Source organism: Globicephala melas, chromosome 5 (assembly GCF_963455315.2).
Source record: "Globicephala melas chromosome 5, mGloMel1.2, whole genome shotgun sequence".
NCBI classification, from domain to species: Eukaryota; Metazoa; Chordata; class Mammalia; order Artiodactyla; family Delphinidae; genus Globicephala; species Globicephala melas.
The window spans coordinates 108,319,906-108,341,950 of record NC_083318.1 but is presented as its reverse complement, the minus strand read 5'-3'; the positions used below and the strand labels follow the sequence as shown (position 1 = coordinate 108,341,950).

The following is a 22,045-nucleotide window of genomic DNA, read 5'->3' as shown; positions in this document are numbered from 1 at the left end:
CGTCTCTGGAGCTCCTTTAGACTGTTCTCTGAATCCCCTCTCCTCACACACCAGGAAACAAAGAAGGAAGAACAAGTCTCTTGCCTCTTTGGCAGATCCAGACTTTTCCCCGTACTCCCTCATAGCTAGCTGTGGTGCACTAACCCCCTTCAGGCTGTGTTCACACCGCCAACCCCAGTCCTCTCCCTGCACTCCGACCTCTCCCTGAAGCCTGAGCCTCAGCTCCCAGCCCCGCCCCTCCCCGGCAGGTGAACAGACAAGCCTCTCGGGCTGGTGAGTGCCGGTCGGCACCGATCCTCAATGCGGGAATCTCTCCGCTTTGCCCTCCGCACCCCTGTTGCTGTGCTCTCCTCAGCGGCTCCGAAGCTTCCCCCCTCCGCCACCCGCAGTCTCCGCCCGCGAAGGGGCTCCTAGTGTGTGGAAACCTTTCCTCCTCCACAGCTCCCTCCCACTGGTGCAGGGCCCGTCCCTATCCTTTTGTTTCTGTTTATTCGTTTTTCTTTTGCCCTACCCAGGTACGTGGGGAGTTTCTTGCCTTTTGGGAAGTCTGAGGTGTTCTTCCAGCGTTCAGTAGGTGTTCTGTAGGAGTCGTTCCACATGAAGATGTATTTCTGATGTATCTGTGGGGAGGAAGGTGATCTCTATGTCTTACTCGTCCGCCGTCTTGAATGTTCATTCAACTGATCTTTACACTGGAAAAGATGTCACCTACTGTTTGTAGTATCTAGAGATCATTATCTTATTCCTTTCCATGCAGACCAAAGAAGTGAAAAATGTGATGAATAGGCTTTTTGTAAAAGTCTAGTTATTTATTTATAACCTACCAAAGGTCAATGATAATAATATGACGGCAATGAAGGAGGATGATTAACTGAGCCTTCTGCACCTGGAGACCAATTGGCACAGGACCCCATCCACCTTTGGTTGTCTTAAGCAGTTCAACATATATTTCTAATCTTGTACAGCAATGAGATTAAAGTCCCTATGTTACTGTAAGTACTTTGGTTTAAGAATTTAACTTCTTAAAATATCATTTCAGAAAGGGCTTAGAGTATCCATAGAGGTGATTTAAAAAGTTTTATTTTATATAATTGTATGGATTGCTGTCTCATGAACATGACGTATTATTTAGAAAAGATAAGAGGGCAAAAAACAATACAAACCCCATCAGATATTTACAAAAGGACTAAGAGGAAAATAAAATTTGGCTACTAGACAAGACAGTATCAAGGCAAGGTGAAAGAGCTGTTCAAAAAAATAAATAATTCAGGCAATTGGGTGTTTGGTTTTAGCAATTATTAATAACCAATTTGACTACGTCCACACCATACTAATATACGGTGATCTTTTGGTTATTGTAAGAGCAAAGAAATATAATCTATGAATGAAGCTACTTTGGACCACCTATTGTAGATATTAAATAGACAGGCCAGATTCATCCTGAGTGTGAAAAAGCAGCATGTGTAAATTTAATTCAGTAGAAAATGTCAATGTTTTCCTCACAGTGAGAATTTCAGCCATGTCTCCCAGTGTGAGCCATGTCTTATTGCTCTACTCTATTCAGAATATGTACTACTTCTGACAGAAGTTGAAACTAATGTGTACACTTTATGTTTACTCAACATAAGGGCCTTCTTACAGAGATGGTGAAAACTGATAGTTTAAACAACCAAAACAAATGAATAGACAAAAGTATTTTTTAAAGCACCCGTTTACATTGCTAGAGCTACAAGGGTGATCAGAAGCATCTGTCACCCCATGGATGTCAAGATTGATCCATGCTATGTGTTCGCTGTTTGGATGACAATGACCTTCCCAGAGAGAGGAGTCACATCGCTGAGTTAAGACTGAGATTTTCACATATTTATTACCACAAGTTTCCTGAGGAGTTCAACAAGGCAATGTTGCTAACTTAGCTTACTTAATATGTACAAAAATACGATAAAATTTACACATTTGAAAATATTCTAAAGTCAGATTTTTCTCTGGTTGGCTACCCAATTAGGGCAAATTATTAAGATTTTTACTAACAGTAAACTGAAACATAAAAATTAAGATTAGGTTTAAATACAATTCTTGGAATGATCATAATCTATGATGCCTCTTGACTGGACAGTAATAAAAAGATACAGAGCACTGAACTTTGGCTGTTTTGACTCATACTAATGTCATATATCTTGCCAGAGTAAACTCTTTTTTTAAAGTGCTTTGCACATGATGCAACTATAGAGGTTAGTACATTTTTCAGATATAAACACAATGACATACTGCTGAAGCTTGCTTCTTCTGGAATTTGAAGTCATTTCAAATACCGAATGAGAATATGTGTACCATATCATAAAATATCACTTCATCAGAGTGAGACTCCAAGACCTCCTATCCTTCTCTGAACCGCTAAAGTCCATTATTTGATAGGGTTGGATGACACTTACGGGCCCAAAAGTTCAGCAAAAATCTTAGCTACCTAGAGAAAGAAGAGACTCTTTACAGAGTCAAAATGTGGATGAGAAACAAGGTAACAAAACAGCCAGAAACGATGATTTGGAAAGTAGCGATTTTGGCATAAATATCTTGAGAGTCACTATGGACCACAAGTTGAATATGAATATGCAAAACGGCAAGGAAAACAAAAATGCCATATCAGGATGTGCTAAAGAGAATACAACAGACAGCTCTGTTGTGCTTCTGTACCATGAAGACTGTCTTTTGCCAAAGCTCTTTGCAACCCCGGGATGGCATAAGAGCAGTGGTTAAACACAGCCAGATAGTTCTATCTTTCACTGCGGTGGAAAGACCTCCCTGGCTTGGAATTCTGCCTTTAAAATTGTGGGCATAGTTCAGAAGGCAAGTGCTGGTTAAAGGGATTCTGAAAAAAAGGACTGTTTTTCATTATGCATTAAGGCAGCCTTTCAAACACAAGACCCCAAATAACAGCAGCAAATATTTGGTGAACCTCAACCCCTCCTCCGTTTATATGCGGGGAGTAAGATACAGTTCTCATTCTTGGTTTCTTTCCTGGAATAAAACATTAGGTGCCGTGGAAGAGCTGAGGGCTCCTAATTTGCTAGATTGCTTTAAAGGTCAGAATTGGAAAATTAAGGATTAAATGGTGATTGATTTTACGTGAGTGGGAGTGATAACTAGGCCCTTCTGCATTTTGCACCATTGCTTCTAGCAGGAGGATGTCAACAAATATCACGTAGAATGTCATCTCTGATGACCGGTGGTGGCCTCCTGGGAGCTGCGTTGAGGACACGAGCCCTGGTCAGGCTGGCAGGAAAGATCCTGAGTATGAGGAAGGGTACCTGCCTCGGGCACAGACAGAGCCTATTGCTGGTCTCTTTGTTCCAAACAACCTTAAAGATCTCAGAGACACAGAAGGTGGCAGAGGAGGCCCAGCTGAACACATCTATCCATACATCACACGCGAGGGAGTTGTGGTGAGGGCGGGGATGAGCCGTGGGGAAATGTGAACAAGCAGCTGATTTTCTCTGAGAAGGAAAACAGGTGCTCTTTCACTGAGAATTCCATTCCTCCCTCACCTGGCTAACTCAGGGTCAACACGTCCCCAAACAGCATCCCTTCAGGACTGTGGGCTCTCACACTGTGTCTCATGGCAGGTGGAAATGAGCTTACCCACCCTCTGGGATGGGGTCCACATTGAAACACTTGCTTTGTTTGCTGTCTATTCCATGACATAACTCACCTTGAGCAAAGTTCCCACTGAATGTAATTGACCTATCAGAGAACTTAACTCATGAGAGGAAATTATCCAAAGCTAGCTAGGTCGCAAGGTGACCCAGAAGGAAACCATAGACAGCTTCCTGATTTGTACCCTGAGGAATGAAGCAGAAAGGTAACAAGGGCTTGAGAGCGTGGCCAGGGTGATGGTACAGTCATCTAGAGGTTGGCTGGGCGGAGGAAACACCCACTGATAAGCGCTGACTGCATCTTATGGTTCCTCCACCCTCAGCGATGGATGGCAGCCACGCCTTTGCCCAGCACTTCTCAATCGAGCATTCTTCCAAGTACAGGTGATGCACTGGGCGTTGGAAGAGTGGGCACTGGAAGCAACAGCAAAAGGTTCTTGTGTTTACATTGATTTGAAATTAATTAAATTCGGATCCTCTTCATCCTCTGCTGGCAGGCCCAGCAGGCTCCCTCCGGGGCTGCTTTCTCTTGGAAAACATTAGCACCATTCAGTTTCAGGATTCATTGTCACTGCAAAAAACAGAACAATAGTATATTTCCAAGAAGCTACTGAGAGCTGGTCACTCGGCTATGGAGGTGACTCAGGATAACATAGCAGTCAGGGAGCCGACGGTGTCCAGATTACAATTTCTGAAACAAAGGTCAGTTCAGTTTGGATTTTATATCTGAACCCTGAGGAGGAAATCTAGGAAAGCCAAGAAATAATCCCTAGCTCTGGTTGTAATATCTTCCCCAGGGCTGATGTGGAGAGAACCAGATGGAGCCGGGGTTCCCCCTTTAAAGAAATCGGATCCCATTCTCTATGGATAGATGCCAAACCGCCTTTTCTTTTTCCTTAAAAAAAAATTTCGATATGTTATTTTCTCTCAAGGGTTTGTGGTCCTGGCGTGTTTTCAAAAGCCCATTTTTTTTCCCAGGCATAGAGGATCTGGAAGTGCCTTCTCAGTGTCATTTAGAATTCAATCATCAGGCATCTTCAGGTGTGAGTAGACATAAGTTATAGACATGGTGTGTGGACATAACCATGCTCGCGGGCTAATTTCTGCTTTTGTTTCTCACTTGGCTCTCTCAGCCACAGGTCTGGCTCTATAGCTCTTCCCCAGTGAGACCATGTCTCCACCCAAGTCTCGTGGAAAGCAGACTACTTGACTTCCCGCACCTCCACCCGCTTTTTAAAAATTTTGTGTCCTTTCACCCAAATTCTAGCATGTCTACACTTGAAGTGACCTGTGTTTCCAAGGAAGTGCCTGAATGACGATCATCAACAGGACCTGGTGTCTCCTTAGCTCAGAGGCTCGTAGAGGCTGCAATAGACCATGTTTTTCTGACTCCTACCTCAGTTCTCGCCTGCTCAGTGACACACCAGGTGTTTCCAAAAGGTCTCTGAAACAACTTGATAGATGATAGAGAGCCAGCTAGCTAGCTAGATGATAGAGAGCCAGCTAGCTAGCTAGATGATAGAGAGCCAGCTAGCTAGATGATAGAGAGCCAGCTAGCTAGCTAGATGATAGAGAGCCAGCTAGCTAGCTAGATGATAGAGAGCCAGCCAGCTAGCTAGATGATAGAGAGCCAGCTAGCTAGCTAGATGATAGAGAGCCAGCCAGCTAGCTAGATGATAGAGAGCCAGCTAGCTAGCTAGATGATAGAGAGCCAGCTAGCTAGCTAGATGATAGAGAGCCAGCTAGCTAGATGATAGAGAGCCAGCTAGCTAGATGATAGAGAGCCAGCTAGCTAGCTAGATGATAGAGAGCCAGCTAGCTAGATGATAGAGAGCCAGCTAGCTAGCTAGATGATAGAGAGCCAGCTAGCTAGCTAGATGATAGAGAGCCAGCTAGCTAGCTAGATGATAGAGAGCCAGCTAGCTAGATGATAGAGAGCCAGCTAGCTAGCTAGATGATAGAGAGCCAGCTAGCTAGCTAGATGATAGAGAGCCAGCTAGCTAGCTAGATGATAGAGAGCCAGCTAGCTAGCTAGATGATAGAGAGCCAGCTAGCTAGCTAGATGATAGAGAGCCAGCTAGCTAGCTAGATGATAGAGAGCCAGCTAGCTAGCTAGATGATAGAGAGCCAGCTAGCTAGCTAGATGATAGAGAGCCAGCTAGCTAGATGATAGAGAGCCAGCTAGCTAGCTAGATGATAGAGAGCCAGCTAGCTAGCTAGATGATAGAGAGCCAGCTAGCTAGCTAGATGATAGAGAGCCAGCTAGCTAGATGATAGAGAGCCAGCTAGCTAGCTAGATGATAGAGAGCCAGCTAGCTAGCTAGATGATAGAGAGCCAGCTAGCTAGCTAGATGATAGAGAGCCAGCTAGCTAGATGATAGAGAGCCAGCTAGCTAGCTAGATGATAGAGAGCCAGCTAGCTAGCTAGATGATAGCCAGCCAGCTAGCTAGATGATAGAGAGCCAGCTAGCTAGCTAGATGATAGAGAGCTAGCTAGCTAGCTAGCTAGATCTAGCCAAGAAAGAGGAGGAGAGACATTGTGTATGTGTTTGTGTGTCTGTGTCTGTGTTGTGAAGACAGGGGGAAGAAGCTGTGACCAGGAAAGCTGACCAATGGGAAAGAAAGGGGAAAGCAGACATGGATAAAAGGACAACTTCTATAGGAAAACTTATTTAATGGAAACCTGACTGCAAATGAAGACATTCTTTATCTGAAGAACGAACGTAACAACCCGTTTCATATGTCACACTGAACAGCTCTTAAACTGGGCAAGGAGGCTTCCTTTCTTGGAACTTGGGTGGTAGCAAGATAATATTTCTGAGATCCAGGAGTTCATCTCTATGGAGCATAAGTCCCTGAAGTGCATGTTTTCCTTCTGTGGCCTTATCTTGACATTTCAGCTACTCTAAGCAGACCAAAATACAAGGCTGTACAGCAATGGGCACAGTCCCTCGTTTGTCCACAACGTTAATCTGTGTCCAGCAGTTAAAATAGAAGTGATTTTTAAAGTTAATTATTATAAGACCAATCCATATTCATTGTTGAAAAAATACAAATAAGCCAAATAAAAATACTAACAACCTCACTACAGTTAACATTTTGGTATTTATTCTTCCAAACTTTTTTCTGTGATAATGATATATATTCTTTTTGTACAAAAATGGAATTATGTTATGCATATTGTTCTGTAATCTGCTTTTCTCACTCTCATTCATATATAGACCTCTTTTCTGGCTAATAAATATACCATATCTTTTTAATTGGCTATAGAGCACACCATTGTCTCACATTGTCTCACCAAGAACATTATTTTTAGGCATATCCTTATTGTTAAACATTTAAGCTATTTCCAACTTATAATTTTTATTTATTATAAAAATTGCTACATTTTTGCATGCTTCCAGTTGTTACCTTTGCATAAATATCTAGAAGAGGAATTGCTAGGTTAAAATGTATGCAATTTTAAAGCTTGACCAGCCCATTGTCCAATTACCCCCCTTCCCTAGAAATTTACCTTCTCTTGACACTTTCCTTTAGGGAAATATCCTTTCCCCAACATTCTAATACTGGATATTATTATTTTTAGCTTTTGTAAATTCAATAGGTGAAAATAATCTAATATTTACCTTAACATATTCTTGGGTTACTTTTTTTTGTTACTAGGAAGACTAAAGTTTTTTTCAAAGCTCTGTTGGTAATTTTAATTTCTTCTTTTGCCAAAATACTTACTAATATTCTTTGCCCATATGGGACATTATCTTTTTATTGATTTATGTATTAATAATAATTCCTTGTTCATCATACATATCGCATATACTTTCCCCCAATTTGTCATTTTCCTCCTAATTTTATATTGTGTTTTTGGAAGTATAAAAAATTTGAGTTTTTAATGTAGTTAAGTCTATCCTTTTCTGATACGGTTTCTGACTGTGTGTCATGTTTTCAACCAGACCTCACCTTACAGTTATAATATTTATCTTTAATTTTTCTGGATTTTCTTTCTTTCTTTTTCACATATAAACTTATCTGGAGTCTATTTTAATCTAAAGTGTGAGGTCGAGTTCTAAATTTTCCCTCCCAATGTTAGTCAGTTGTTTTAAGACTATTTACTGAATAATCCACTTGCTATGAATTGCTACTTTCATAATATATTAAATGTTTACATATACTCGAGGCTGTTTTGAATATACTATTCTATGCCAGTAATACTTATTTGGTTCTGGGTATGCACAGTTTTAATTATTGGAGCATGTTCCCTGCAAATCCACCTCCCCACACACAATTGTTCTTTTTCCTTCTTTTAGAATTACCCTATCTGCGCACAATTATTCTCCCAGATGAAATGCTCACTGGGATCTTTAAAAGACTAAGTTGAATTTAAAAGGATAATTTTCACACTGTTGAGTCTTTCATTCAGAAACACAGTACGTCTCTCTCCATTTGTTTATATCTTTGATATCCCTCCATAAAAATTTGAACAATTTCTTTTTATATTATCCATACATTTTTTGATTAAGTTTTTGCCTAGGTATTTCTCTTCTTCGGCTGCTTCTATGGTTGAGCCAAATGCTGGCTTGTGCTCATGGTGGCTTTTTGAGCCCAGGGTCAGGTGGGCAGAGCTTAAATCAGGGCTCAGCCACTTTCTCGCTGTGTGACCTCGAGCAAGTTAACATTTCTTAGCCCATCTCATCTGCAAAACATGCATAATAATACCATGTGCCTTAGAAGGCTGTTGGAAAAAAATCAATGAGAAAATGTAGGCGAAGCTCTCTGCCACGGGCCCGACCTCCAGACACATGAACGGGTATTCTGATTTTGCTAGATTCTATGCTAGTAAATGTTCAGTTAAACACAAGCTTGAACATTGCTTCAAATATCCACAGCCTTTAAGAAACCATCTTCCAAAACAAACTTTCAGTTTCTGAGGACAGTGTAACCTCAATGCAGTTTGTTTAGAACACTCTACAAACGTTATGAAGGCTTAAAGTGTGACACTGCCCACCAACCAGAACCCATTCATTTAAAGCATCAAAGAGCACAGGACCTCATGCATGATATGTGTGGAACTTACGTGCTTATAGATCTGGCCACTGACAACGTGCCAGGCCCACCACACTAGAGACAGTCCCAGTGTGGGTACAAGTTGCTTCAGCAGTGAGTCAGCAGGTCATTCCTAGTGTCGCAACTCTCACACGCGATTTTCACCGGTGGTGTGATGGCCAACGTGCCTGTTAGTAAGTCAGCAACCCGGGACCTGGCTCCCCACCCATGCCCGAGCCTGGAGGCATTATTCTCCCTCACGCTCATTCCTTTATTGAGTTAGATGTGTTCCCTGCTATCTTTTTGGCTATTTATCATCTCTGTGAAATGATCGAATCAGCCCTGATGTTTCCAGCTCTGGCAAATGCTAGAATTCCCTGTTAAAAATATCTTGGCAAACTGCCACAGAATTGCAACAAATAAAATCAGTGATCCCGCTTCAAACCTCTGTTGTTTGCCTTGATGTTAATTCGTACGGCTTTGGTCACTTATCTGTGACAGTAGCATGAGTGAGTGATTTTTCTCAGAGGGTTATATGTAGATATTTTAAGAATGTGGGGTAGCTTTCCAAAAAGCTGTATAGTAACAAGCCTCCAAACTGTAAAAAACCAATTGAATTGATTAAAAAGCATCATCTGATGATTTTTAAGAAAGCATTTAAGTGGAACACCACCAGTTAAATGAGGAGGTGCAATTGTAACACCTGGTTTCATAACTGCCCCTTGGTTGCGGTCAGGATCAGATAAGCCATCTTTGTCCTTCTGACCAGTTTACCTTGTAACAATCCCTCTTTCTGACCACAGCTAATGTTGCCTGCCTCCCAAGATGTAATAAACCTATGCTAAACCTTTCTCTAATGATGATGCTCTCTAACTTGGTTTGGGGAGGAGTGCAAAGTTCAGTTTAGCACAAAGTCACGGAACAGTTAGATCATGCTCTCTTCCGCGTCATCAGTAGAACGTCCCTTCTCCTTCCCGTAAGAGGCCTGCCCAGGTGGAATTATAGAGACGAGAATCTGGCTGCCATCAGAGCCAGGCCCAGAATTGGTCCAAGACACATAGATCATGCCCACGGTGTAGACACAATCTGGGCTAGTATTCAAACGAGGCTGTGGTGTATTGAATTTAGTGCATCTTCTCTCACCCACCACAGACAGGCATAGACACACACATACACACACACCCCTACATGTTAACCATGTCATTTGAGGTTAGCATCCTGCAGGATTATAAACTGTTACTTTGTATCCCTCATGATACTTAGCTCGGATTTGAGGGAAATCAGTTGGCACTTAATATACTTAATATTTAATACTTGTTGACTTTTAAATGACTAGAGGGACTGGAGAGAAAAAGAGGAAGGAAACTCATAAAGTAATTGGAGGCGGCCACAGAGATTTACTGGAGTGGAGAGGCCAGAACGGTTCACACAAAACTGCTGTTTTCTTGCAATTCATGGTTCAGTCTTGTCAATGTCTGCACTGCATCAGCCACCGAAGACTTTCATAGTTGGCCTCATGGTGGATGGCTTGCTTGCTACTAAGGGTTCTTTTTAAAAGTTTCTAATTTGTCTTTTCATTTATGGAATATCTCTTTTATTTTAACTAATTAGTCAAAGAAAATGAAAATCCAATTTTAAACTCTTCTCTAGATTGAGCTTCATCAAAAACTTGCTGTGCAAACTTGGACAAATCACTTAACCTCTCTGATTTCCAGGTTTACTCAGATGGATTGTTTCATTTTTAGCTGGTTGTCTTGGCATGATGTGGACAATGCCAGGCACATATTAGGCACTCAATAAGTATATTTGAAAAATTACACTGACGATCATACTTTCTCCAAAAAAACCCAAAGAGAAGGGAAGAAACAGGGAGAAATTCAAAAAATTCTCTATTAAGTTAACCTGCATTTTCCTGAAAAATACTAAAGTGATACATTTTTATAATATTATTGAGCTCAGACATGAATCATAAAATGAACAATGGAGGGCTTCCCTGGTGGCGCATTAGTTGAGAATCTGCCTGCTGATGCAGGGGACATGGGTTCGAGGCCTGGTCTGGGAGGATCCCACATGCCGCGGAGCAATTAGGCCCGTGAGCCACAATTACTGAGCCTGCGCGTCTGCAGCCTGAGCTCCGCAACAAGAGATGCCGCGATAGTGAGAGGCCCGCGCACCGCGATGAAGAGTGGCCCCTGCTTGTCACAACCAGAGAAAGCCCTCGCACAGAAACGAAAACCCAACACAGCAAAAATAAATAAATTAATAAAAATACATTGGTGTCTGAGTCTCACACCCAAGATTCTTAAAAAAAAAAAAAAATGAACAATGGAATTATTACAAAAGCAGAACAGGTATACTGTTACTTACCTTCTTTGACTTGGTTAATTTCCTAGGTAGTAGTAGCTAGGTATCTGGTATCTAGAATAAGTGTCTTATTATTGTTGTTATTACTGTACTTTCAAATTTATAAATTGACTTGGATGAAATCTAATTCTCCCCCAATCTTTCCCAATGCTGTTACTCAACATAAAATCATCACTGTGGCCAACAGGCATAAAGGGAAAGAAGACGTGCGCTTGGCTAATATTTGCAATTCCTTTTCTGTGGTTATTCACCTAAGCTTGCAGAGGCAGAAACACCACGCTTTCAGGAAATTGTCTAGTTATAAAGGCCTCAGGAAGAAGGAAGAGACTGCCCAGACTGTAAGCACCAAGATGAAAGGAATTCCATCTTGTTTTTGCCACTGTCGAGTGGCATTAGAGAAGGTATTGTAAGGATGGGGGTAGACAATAAGGGAGTGAATTCTTTCAAGACAATTTAAACAATAATAAAACCAACAAAATGGATCTGTTTTTTGTTATCAACACACGCTGGCAAGGCTGAACAATGTCGGTGATGAAATTCTCTTCAACTCTAGGGCAGACCTCAGCTCCACCCTGACCACCCCTTGGACACTGTTCCACTGACACTGTTCCCGGTACCCCATACGTTGCCTGGCACATAACATGTACGAATTATAGGGAAAAATGCTAAGGTGGGAAATAAGGATATAGAATTCCCCTTCCCCCACCATTCCTTTGCTGTCTTTTCCCACTGATTTTTTTGAAAACATGAAAACCATACTTTAAACTTCCCATGGTACTTTGCACATCCCTGGCCCTTATTAAAATCCTGTGCTAAATTTCAGATTCCACAGCTCGAGGAAAATGTCCACTCAGTGAGGACAAGGCGAAGTAATGAGGAACTGCTGGCTAATGGGATGTGTGGGAAAAGTCCGGAAAGACCTGAGATTATGGACCTGAACAAGAGAAGGTGAAGGGTTGAAGTCTGCACACAGTGTAGTGCATTAAGTGTAGGATGGTGACCGGATCACCTCGTTTTTCCCAGGATCAGAGTGGACTTTATGGATAACAGAGGCTCAATGTCACAGTGTCTTTCTAACATCAAGAAGTAAATGGATTCCAGGAGTCTTAGTTTCCCATCCTCCTGCTAGTCCAAGCAGGATGGGGAAGTGTGTTTTCCACTACGTTCAATCTGCAGTGACTGTTATATACTTTCTGAAGCATTAGAGTCACCCGTATACTGCTTAGACGGTAGAGGAAGGATGATTCACAGAGGTCAAAACCACTGGGGAACTTTGGACGTAATGATGTGTCAAAATAGGTTAACCGATTGTAACGAAGGTCCCGCTCCCCTGTGGGAGCCAGGGGTATGGGGGACTTCTATGTACTTTCTGCTCGATTTTGCTGTGAATCTAAAACTGCTCTAAAATAGAAAATCTTAAAAAAAAAAAAAAAAGTCAGTTGGAGATGATGGGGAGAATTATTGCCAGAGCATAAAAGAATTCATTTCATTTCTGTGGTGCTTTAAAACTTACAAAGTTTTGGGCTTCCCTGGTGGCGCAGTGGTTGAGAGTCCGCCTGCCAATGCAGGGGACGCGGGTTCGTGCCCCGGTCCGGGAAGATCCCACGTGCCGCGGAGCGGCTGGGCCCGTGAGCCATGGCTGCTGAGCCTGCGTGTCCGGAGCCTGTGCTCCGCAACGGGAGAGGCCACAGCAGTGAGAGGCCCGCGTACGCAAAAAAAAAAAAAAAAAAACAAAAAAAACAAAAAAAAAAACTTACAAAGTTTTTTTCTCTCTTGGGATCCTGTGAAACTAGAAGGACAGGTGGCATTATATCCATTATGCAAGATGAGGAAACTGAAGCTTACAGAGTTAAAGTGACTTGTCTTAGTACAAAGAATAAATGATCATCCAAGTCGGGTCTTGAAACCAGTCTTCTGATTCTAAGCCCAGTGACCATTGCACTCACCACCTGGATCTCTAATGATTCACAAGCTTTCAGAAAAAAAATCTTCTATCTGTCCTGGATTCAAGGTTCAAAGTAAATGTTTCGTCAATTATCAATGTAATTAAGACAATAAGAGAAAGAAATGTAAATAAAATCACGACAGAAAAGATTATCCAAACTACAAGATAATCCAAACTACATACCCTTTCAAAAATTCCGGACGGCTGAGAGGACTATTCTGAAATCACCAGCATATTACCTACGCTGGTAATGGATGGGGAACCTAAAGGCTCCAGATCATTACTAGGGGATGAAACAAATTCATAATTTCTCAGGATTGGTAAGCTCCAAAAAGAAGTCCCCCGGGAAACCAGGAGCAAAAAGAATGCTCCACATACTAGATGTGCCTGGACCTTAGGACACAGGCTCATTCACCCAAAAGGCAATAAGTTTATGTATATCAATTCTAACTTTTTATAATAATTAAAAATAACTAATACTTATTGAGAGTTAATTTTGTACCAGGATTTGTTCTAAGTGCTTTGTACTTTTCTGAGTTTTTAGTGAATAAAAATTAAATTTGCTCTGCAATATCATGATACCCTATGAAGTAATCAGACAGTGTCATCAGCACCAAAGACTGGGGACTTGCCACTCTTGGTTCTATAACCCTGGTCCTGGCTTCATCAAGAGGGAATGAGGTGACAGCTTGACAGTTGTCCTGTGAATTAAAACCAGACCAACAGAGGAATGTAGACATTCCCTTTAAAATCAATAATTTAGCATGAAGCAGCTCTCCGACCAGGTTAAAGCTTTTTGCCTTAGAAGCGGAAATGTGGTAGAGCTTACTTCAGAGACCAGCCTCTCGGTATTTCAAAAACATGATTTCTAAGACGCTTTTAGCACCATACAATTCTCTAACGTTAAGCTTCTTCTATGTTGCCAATAATTTCAAGGAACAAGAGGCAGGTATATAAAAACCAATGACATCTCACATCTTTTGAGGGTGCACATCAGAGATGCAGTAATAAGATATTTATAAGGTTTTGGGGGGTGATCTGAGCCCTAAACTGGACACACATAGATGTTCATTTTTAGGTAAAAATGCAAAGGAAATAATTCCTTCGTAATGTCCTCTGTGATACTCCCACGAGCATTCTTTTTTTTCTTTCATCTTCTTGTTAATGTCTGATATCTCCTTTAAATAGGATAGACTCTTTTCTGAACCAGTGGTGAATTCTAACATGCAAGTACCCGCAGAGGTAACAATGACTGACATCTACAATAAGGTGCATATCCTGCATCAGAGCGGAGGCTCACCTCAGTGAGATTATGGTGGCACGACTTCTCAGGTAAGGCTTAGGGGAGGAAGCAGAACAAGGGTCTGGAAGACAAACATCTGACTGCCCCAATCACTGTCTAATAATCAGTCTTTCCTCGCATCGCTCTGGCTTCAGGAACTGCTTGTGACAAGTGACTGCGCTCTGGAAACATTTAAGGGGACTGGTGCAGGGCCTCTGGTTAACTTGGAAGGAGAGACGGTGGGTGGTCTTTATCCTGCTTTGAAAATGTATTCTGTTTATTCCGACAGAAGTGTAATATCTCAGTTACAGGCTCAGTCAAGTTCCCTACTCGTCGGTCATCTCGGAGTTACCCCATCAGCAATTCTGTGCCCCCCAAATCACAGCAGTGCTCTGTGGAGCAAGTCCCTGACTTACTGAATCATCAATCCTATTTCCTGCGAGCATGTCCCAGGTCCTGACCAAAGGATTCTCTGATCAAAAACACCCAGACACGGTAATTTCTATCCTCACAATAGATAATATAATTTAAACAAGACTGTGGAAGGCTAAAGGACGCACAGGCCCCAGTGCGCTAAAATTTTCTATTAAGCAGAGCCACCTAGTGGTAGAATGGAGTATGGGTTTTTTAAAAATTCTCATTTAATTTATCTCATATAACAATCCAATTCAGGCGGGGTTTTCTTTTGTTTATGTTCATTTTACTCACTCTTGTTTACAGTTACCCCTTTGAGATTGTCACCTCCATCTGTTTTCCTTACCAAACATCTACTCATCCAAGGTCAACAAACCTACAGTTTGTCATAATCAGAAAGTTTTAGGACTAAAACAGAAGCCAACTCAACAGTGTCTCTTTAGAAGGGCAAAAAAATGTCACTACTAATTTATTTCTAAAGATAAAGAGTCACTAGGATATTTAATTTGTACCTTTCTATTTTCCATAACTCACACTTTCGTTTCTCCATACACCCATGAAAACTGTCACATAAAATTTATAGGCACAGGGACTTTCCTGGTGGTCCAGTGGTAAAGAATCCACCTTCCAATGCAGGGGACATGGGTTCCATCCCTGGTCAGGGAACTAAGATCCCACATGTCGCGGGGTAGCTAAGCCCGCACGCCACAACTACTGAGCTGGCGCCCTGAACTACAGAAGAGAAAACCCGCACACCACAACTAGAGAGAAGCCCGCGTACCACAACAAAGAGCCCATGTGCCAGCAACTAAGACCCGATGCGGCCAAAAATAATAAAATAAATAAATGAATAATAAAGAAATCTTTTAAAAAATTTATATGCACAGAGAAGGTGAGCAAAAGTCCTCAACTGTGGTCTCCAATCTCCCCCTCCCAACCATATATAATCTGTGGTAGAAATTAGAAGTACCTTGGGTTGCTGTGGTTTGGTTCCTTTTCTTCCTCTAAAGTAGGTAAACACTCATAGTTGGCTAGGACAGAATAAAAGCAAGCTCATTGTTAGTCACTAAAATTCTGTTTTTTATCTACAAAACTCGTGCAGTTGAGTATCACATTTCTCTGATCTGTATGGTTAGTTGTGCAGAAATGGCCTCACCAGGGAGTTTCAGAGGTTAAAAGATTAATGACGGCAAGGCTCTTGAAATGGAAAAAGCACTAACAGCACAGATACAAGACTTCAACGTGCCTCTGGCCCCGTTGGAAAGGGCACAATTCATCACTGCTTGGTTATTCAGTCCCTGAGGAACACCACTGGGGCTCCAAAGGCTAGAATCTGCATGGATCAGAGTAGACACAGGAATAAAACGGCTTCACCCAAGGTCCTGATGTGTCTGCAGAATGATTTCAGTCTGGAGGCACAACAGGAAAGAAGCAGGTAAAGTGGGGAACAGTCGACCTTGTTAAAGTCATCAGAATTCTCTCCTATTACACGACTGCTGTTTCCAAGGGGGAGAAAAATCCATTGGATCTATCACCTATGTGTCAAAGCCACTCTCTGCTTTAGCTGTCAAATGGAAATGCCTTCTTCCAGATTTCTGGTTTTAGTGAGTGTAACAGGATCATGATTTTATATTACAATTATCTGAGTCATAAAAGGAAATACACCAAAATATTAAGAGAGATTGGTTCTGGGTGGTGGAACATTTTCTTTTTTTTTTCCGAAAAAAAAAAATTCTACTGTGTACGTATATTATTTTTATAAACTAAAACAAAACTAAAAACAACAAAATGAAACTACTTTAAGGACTATCTCAATGACCCACTCCATCCTCAAATGCTTTACAGAACCATTCTTCCCTCAATATTGGACTATGAAAAACTGTTCAAAATTGTACAATTTAGTTAAATGGTTCTCATCTTCTGGAAAGCTCATCTTGATAGCCTCTGGTACAAAAATTCTGGTACAAAGCTCATCTTGAAAGCCTCTGGTACAAAAATTCTAACACCAAGCCTCTGGATTTGAGAACTCCATTGTAGATTGTTGAATCTGACAGCTCCCAGGGTATTTTCTTTAAGATAAATGTTAAAAATACAAGTGATAGGATAATATAAATAGTAGATTGTAGTAGTTTAGCATGAGCATTAAAATAATTTATTGATTTTTTAAAGGAATCAAAAATAGAAAAAACAGCTGTCATCATTTTTACATCTAAATGTTGATTTAATGAAAAGTAAGGGACATATACTACAATTACTGCCAGATATCAATTGGAAACTAAGTTATAATTGGATATTTATATTACTATCTCTATTAGTGCTGTCCAGTAGAACTTTCTACAGTGTTCTAGATTTGCACTGTCTGATATAATAGCTGTTAGCCACAGGTGGCTACTGAGCCCTCAAGATGTGGCTGGAATGAGTAAGGAACAAAATTTTAAATTTCATTTAATTTTTTAAATTTTAAGTTAAATAGACATATATGGCTAGTGCCTACTAGACAGACAGATCTATGTAAACCATATTTGATAAAGTTTTATATTTATATACAGATTAAAATCACAGATCTCTAGATTCTATAATATATCAGATAATGCCAGATGGTAACTTTTTCCAGATAGTTTGGTTTCAAGAGATTTCCTTGCTCGAAAATAAGATCATTTTCAAGAAGAAAAAGACCATTTGAAAAACTTGTGCAAAAATACAAAAGAGGGCTTCCCTGGCGGCGCAGTGGTTGAGAGTCCACCTGCCGATGCAGGGGACGCGGGTTCGTGCCCCGGTCCGGGAAGATCCCACGTGCCGCGGAGCGGCTGGGCCCGTGAGCCATGGCCGCTGAGCCTGCGCGTCTGGAGCCTGTGCTCCGCAACGGGAGAGGCCACAACAGTGAGAGGCCCGCGTACCGCAAAAAAAAATACAAAAGAGTAGCAACCATTGATGCAATAATTAAACTGCATATTTAAGGATGGTCAGACACCCTGCTTACTTCGTGCATGTGCCAGATGTAATGTGGGTGGGCTCACAGGGTCCCTCTAGGACTCATGGCATAGTTACAAATTGGGGGCAGCCTTCTCTTACCACAGAGCACAAAAAAACCCACCTTAGGTTATTCCACACCACATACCATTTCTATTCATGCTGTTCATCCACTTATCAAGCTCTTCCATTTCTATTTCCATCACAGAGGGTGTGTCTTCCTCAAAAATAGGGCTGGAGAGAGAAAATAAAGAGCTTGTGGGAAAAAACAAAACAAAAACCCAAACCAACATGTGTGATGTGCTGAATTTCGTTTGAGGAGCGCCTAGGATGTTGACCGTTGGCTGTGAGGAAGGCGAACTTGATTCAGTGTCTTACACTCCAGGATAGGCTGGGGGTTTACCCTATTCAAGAGGACCAAACTCTAATAGGAAAAAAGGCAAAAACGAAAATAAACCGTCATCCATTACTGATGATGGGCTGAAAGGCAGCCCAGGAGACTCTGCTCCTCCGGAAGGTACCAAGCCCGAGACTCCTCCGGGGAGTTGCCACATTTAGCATTTTAGCCTTGCTCAATTTCACTTCCCTTTCTTTGGGGGTTTTTGATCAGTGCTCCACGTCCAGAGGCCACGGTCAACAGGCTACTTTCATCACCTCGCCCTTCCATTCCCAGGCTTTCCTGCCATGAAGAAGTGGAGCCCTTGTGCTAAAAAATCCACCGTCCTCCCTAGCCGGGGCTCAGCGCGCAGTTCAGGGTAGAAGCCCAGGTTAATGCAGGTGGGGTTGGGGGAGGGGACCACCTGCTCTGACTGCTGCGCTGCGTAGGCGCCACCCTGCAGAGGAAGCCAGCCTAGTGTCCAAATAACCGGGGGTGGGTGTGTGTGTGTGTGTGTGTGTGTGTGTGACAGAGGTGGTGGTGACATCGCCCCAGGCCACTCCTCCGGGTGTCATCCTCTCTTCCTCTCTCTCCTCCAACCCCTCCTGCCACCTCCATTCCTCTTCTCGCCCCCTCTCCCCACCACGCACTGCTTCTCAACATACAAACCTCAGGCTTCTACCAGGGCTCCCCTCCCTTAATAACCAGCTAAAGTCTCTTCCCTGGAGATAAAATTTTTAATCAGAATAAATGAACGGATGTCCTTGAAATACACCCAGCGTCAGCATACTCAACCAACAATGCATTTGGAATCAGTAGCAGTCAGAAAAAAAGTTCTTTTCTGAACAAAGGACCCTGCCCTCCTCTCAGATCTCCCCTGGGGTGAGGTGTGGGCACTCGGGCACATCCTCCTGGGGCTGGGGAAGCCAAAGGTCCCCGGAAGGGGTGTCAAACCCAAAACTATTGAAAAGCCGGCTCTCTAATCTGTTCATCCCCTGACATCCTGGCCTATCCCGAGCTGGACTGGAGGCAGTGGGGAACTTACAGTTTCATGTTTTCACTTCCCAGGTCATCTAAAAGAGAGTAAATATAAAAGTCGTGTTAACTTTCAGTGTGTGTAACAACTTTTTATTTCCAACAGCTGAAATCTCCTCTACAAAGAGAGGAAATTACTTCAAGTAGATAACGTTTTGAAAGGAGCAGTAGTTAACCTCTATGTCAAACAAGGGCAGACTGCCATATTGAAATGAGGTCCCATCCACGTGAAATCTGTTCTTTTAGATCTGGTGGCCCTCTGAGAGTGCTCACTTCACAGTGGATGTCCATCCCTCTTGACTATTTTTATCCATAGGAAGAGGAAAACAGTGGTAAGATGGAGAAAGGAGGAGTTGAAAAGAGGGCTTGTTCCTGGGCCCCCAGATGTGCCAGTTCAAACCACTGCTGTCTCATCTCCTTGCAACACACTGTCCCTTTGTCCCGGAGTAGGACGTGGGTTATCAATCACCAGCTCCCCCTGGAACTCTCCTCTCGCCCTGCTCTTTGTGTGGGTGGATCTCTCACAACCTTCTGGTCTCAGTGAAACCAAGTCCCCCCTGAAACAGAAGGTCCCCTACCAAGTGTATGATCAATCTCTCTATCCAAATCTTCATTCCCCTTCTTGTTCCCTCTGACCTCAGTCCTGTGCTAACTGAACACTAACCAACCAGAGTCAGATGACTAAAACTGCTGTTATCGATAACATCGTTAATGGACTAAAATTGCTGTTGTAGATCTCATCATTAAAGCACAAACTCAGGTTGTTTCTCCAGGGCAAGTGGTGCTCACAGACCCCCAGCCATGGACCACCTCGTCAGAGAATCGTAAACCAGAAACGTCCTGACTCCCAGAATCACGATTAAGAAATGTCACAGAGGGCTTCCCTGGTGGCGCAGTGGTTGAGAGTCCGCCTGACGATGCAGGGGACACGGGTTCGTGCCCCGGTCTGGGAAGATCCCACATGCCGCGGAGCAGCTGGGCCCGTGAGCCATGGCCACTGATCCTCCGCGTCCGGAGCCTGTGCTCCGCAACGGAAGAAGCCACAACAGTGAGAGGCCCGTGTACCACAAAAAAAAAAAAGAAAGAAAGAAAGAAAAAGAAATGTCACAAGACGATGATTAATCGCAGCTTCTTTGTTCTTCTTTAAAAACACCCCTAACTCAGTGATCAAGTTGGACTGGATCTGAGGCTTGTCTCCCACCCCCTTGCTTGGCGCCCTGCAATAAATCCTTCCTTTGCTGCAAACTCTGGCTTCCTTTGCTCTTTCAGAGCCTGGCTTCCTGCACCCTGGGCACTCGAGCCCTTTTCCCAGTTACATCAGCTTATACTCTTTCCTCAGAGAGGCCTCCCCTACCTCCTCTGTCTGAAGTAAGGCCCATCTTTCCTACTGCTTCCCAGCTCAGATCCTCGTGTGCTCCTCCATAGTGTCTGCCACAATTTGTCATTGATCAGTTTCTCTGTTTAACTCTTTTTTGTCTGTCACTCCCACTAGACCATAGCTGCCAAAGGGCGGGGATCATGTCTGCCTTGTTCACGGTGGCATCCCCCAGCCCTACCCCATCCAGCTTGCACGGTACCTGACAAACACCCCGTAAATATTTATTGAATAAATGAATAGGTCTTCATCTGGATTGTCCAGCCCTGGGGTTAAATGTGTGCCCAATGTTTTGGCTTTAACATTCTCATAGTAGTGAAACTTCCAACAAGCCTGCTTTTTGTTGCTGTTAGTTGAAGTGAGTCAGGTAACAGTTTGCAAAATGGCTTGAATGCTGACCAGACTCCAGATGAACACGGGCAAGAATTAGAGCCCAGGGCTCAGACTCTGTTTTGTTTGGCAGTGGAAACAATGCACCCAGAGAAACGAGGCAATGATGGCCAGCGAGTGGATAGCACAGCCCCACTGCACCTTCTATGATGTGAAAACCACTGGGAAGGAAACCGCTTTGTAGAGGTCCACTGAATAGTCAAATGGTCTCGATCCTTAGCCATCAGAGGCCGCCTTTGTCTGGCCGGCAGAGGTGCAGGTCCTCAGCGAGGGAACACAACCAGCAGGCACCTGGAACTGAGCTCCTGGCAGCCGGGAGCTGCTGTAATTTCCTGTGGGTTGGCAAGCTTTAATGGCACAGCTAACCCAGGAAAGTTGGGCACAGATGTCAGTTTCATGCCATCACTGCTTCCCTTCGAGGGGCTGTAGGTTGTGTCCTCCTGCCTCTCGGTAGGAATCTGAAGCTTCCTGCAGGTGCCTGACTCCTCAGACACTTCAGTTGGGGAAAGGGGAGTATGTTCATCTCATTTTATATCCATGCATTTTTCATCTAAAATGTACAGGCTATTCCTTAAGGGATTTTACTATAAATAAAGCCCCTATACAGCTGAACCTCCCTACAGGTGACCCATAAAAATGCCCCTGTTTTGTCCCTCCCGCCTTCCCCTCCCTCTTTCCCTGCTTAATAACCCCTTACAGCCCCACCGTGGGGGGGGGGGGGATTTATCTTTCTAATCTGGGTGCCCGCAGGCTTCGCGGTGAGTCAAAGCTAGCCCTGCATGCGGATGATAGAAAAGTTTAAAAACCCATTACAAAAGTGCTCCAGATGCACCAAACGCGAAGCTCCTGTAATCAGTATTCAAAGAGAGCAAAAAGCCTCCTGTGGCCTCGTCTCCCCTGCTCCACGGCCATTACCCCTGCCCCAGTCGCCATGGCAACGGGAAAACATCTGGGAGAGCGCCCAGGAGCCGAGCATTAAGCTGGGAGGGAGACCAATTACCCGTCCTCAGCGATCAGGCCCTGCCCGCTCCACTCCACCTGGCTTCTGTCTCTTTATTAATAGCCACCTACTCCTTCTGCACCGGGAGGCAGACGCAGGTCTCACACAACCCACGACCCGCACTTGATTCCATTTTCCCTCCCACAGCCCTGCCACTTCCTGTCGGCCTCCACACTCCCTCCGCCTCCTTCAGTTCCCCCCTGA

General features: G+C 43.2%; 1 protein-coding gene across 1 annotated transcript in view; it reads right to left on the bottom strand.

Moving 5' to 3' along the window:
• Positions 1-1,903: 1,903 nt before the first annotated feature.
• TMEM154 (transmembrane protein 154) overlaps positions 1,904-22,045 on the bottom strand; it is a 40,860-nt gene continuing 20,718 nt past the window's right edge. The window contains exons 4-7 of the mRNA XM_030878238.3: positions 19,087-19,114; positions 17,814-17,899; positions 15,666-15,726; positions 1,904-4,221 (exon numbers count right to left, since the gene is read on the bottom strand). Coding sequence (XP_030734098.1) covers positions 4,206-4,221; positions 15,666-15,726; positions 17,814-17,899; positions 19,087-19,114 — 191 coding nt within the window. The 3' untranslated portion in view covers positions 1,904-4,205. The remainder of the gene's footprint in view (positions 4,222-15,665; positions 15,727-17,813; positions 17,900-19,086; positions 19,115-22,045) is intronic.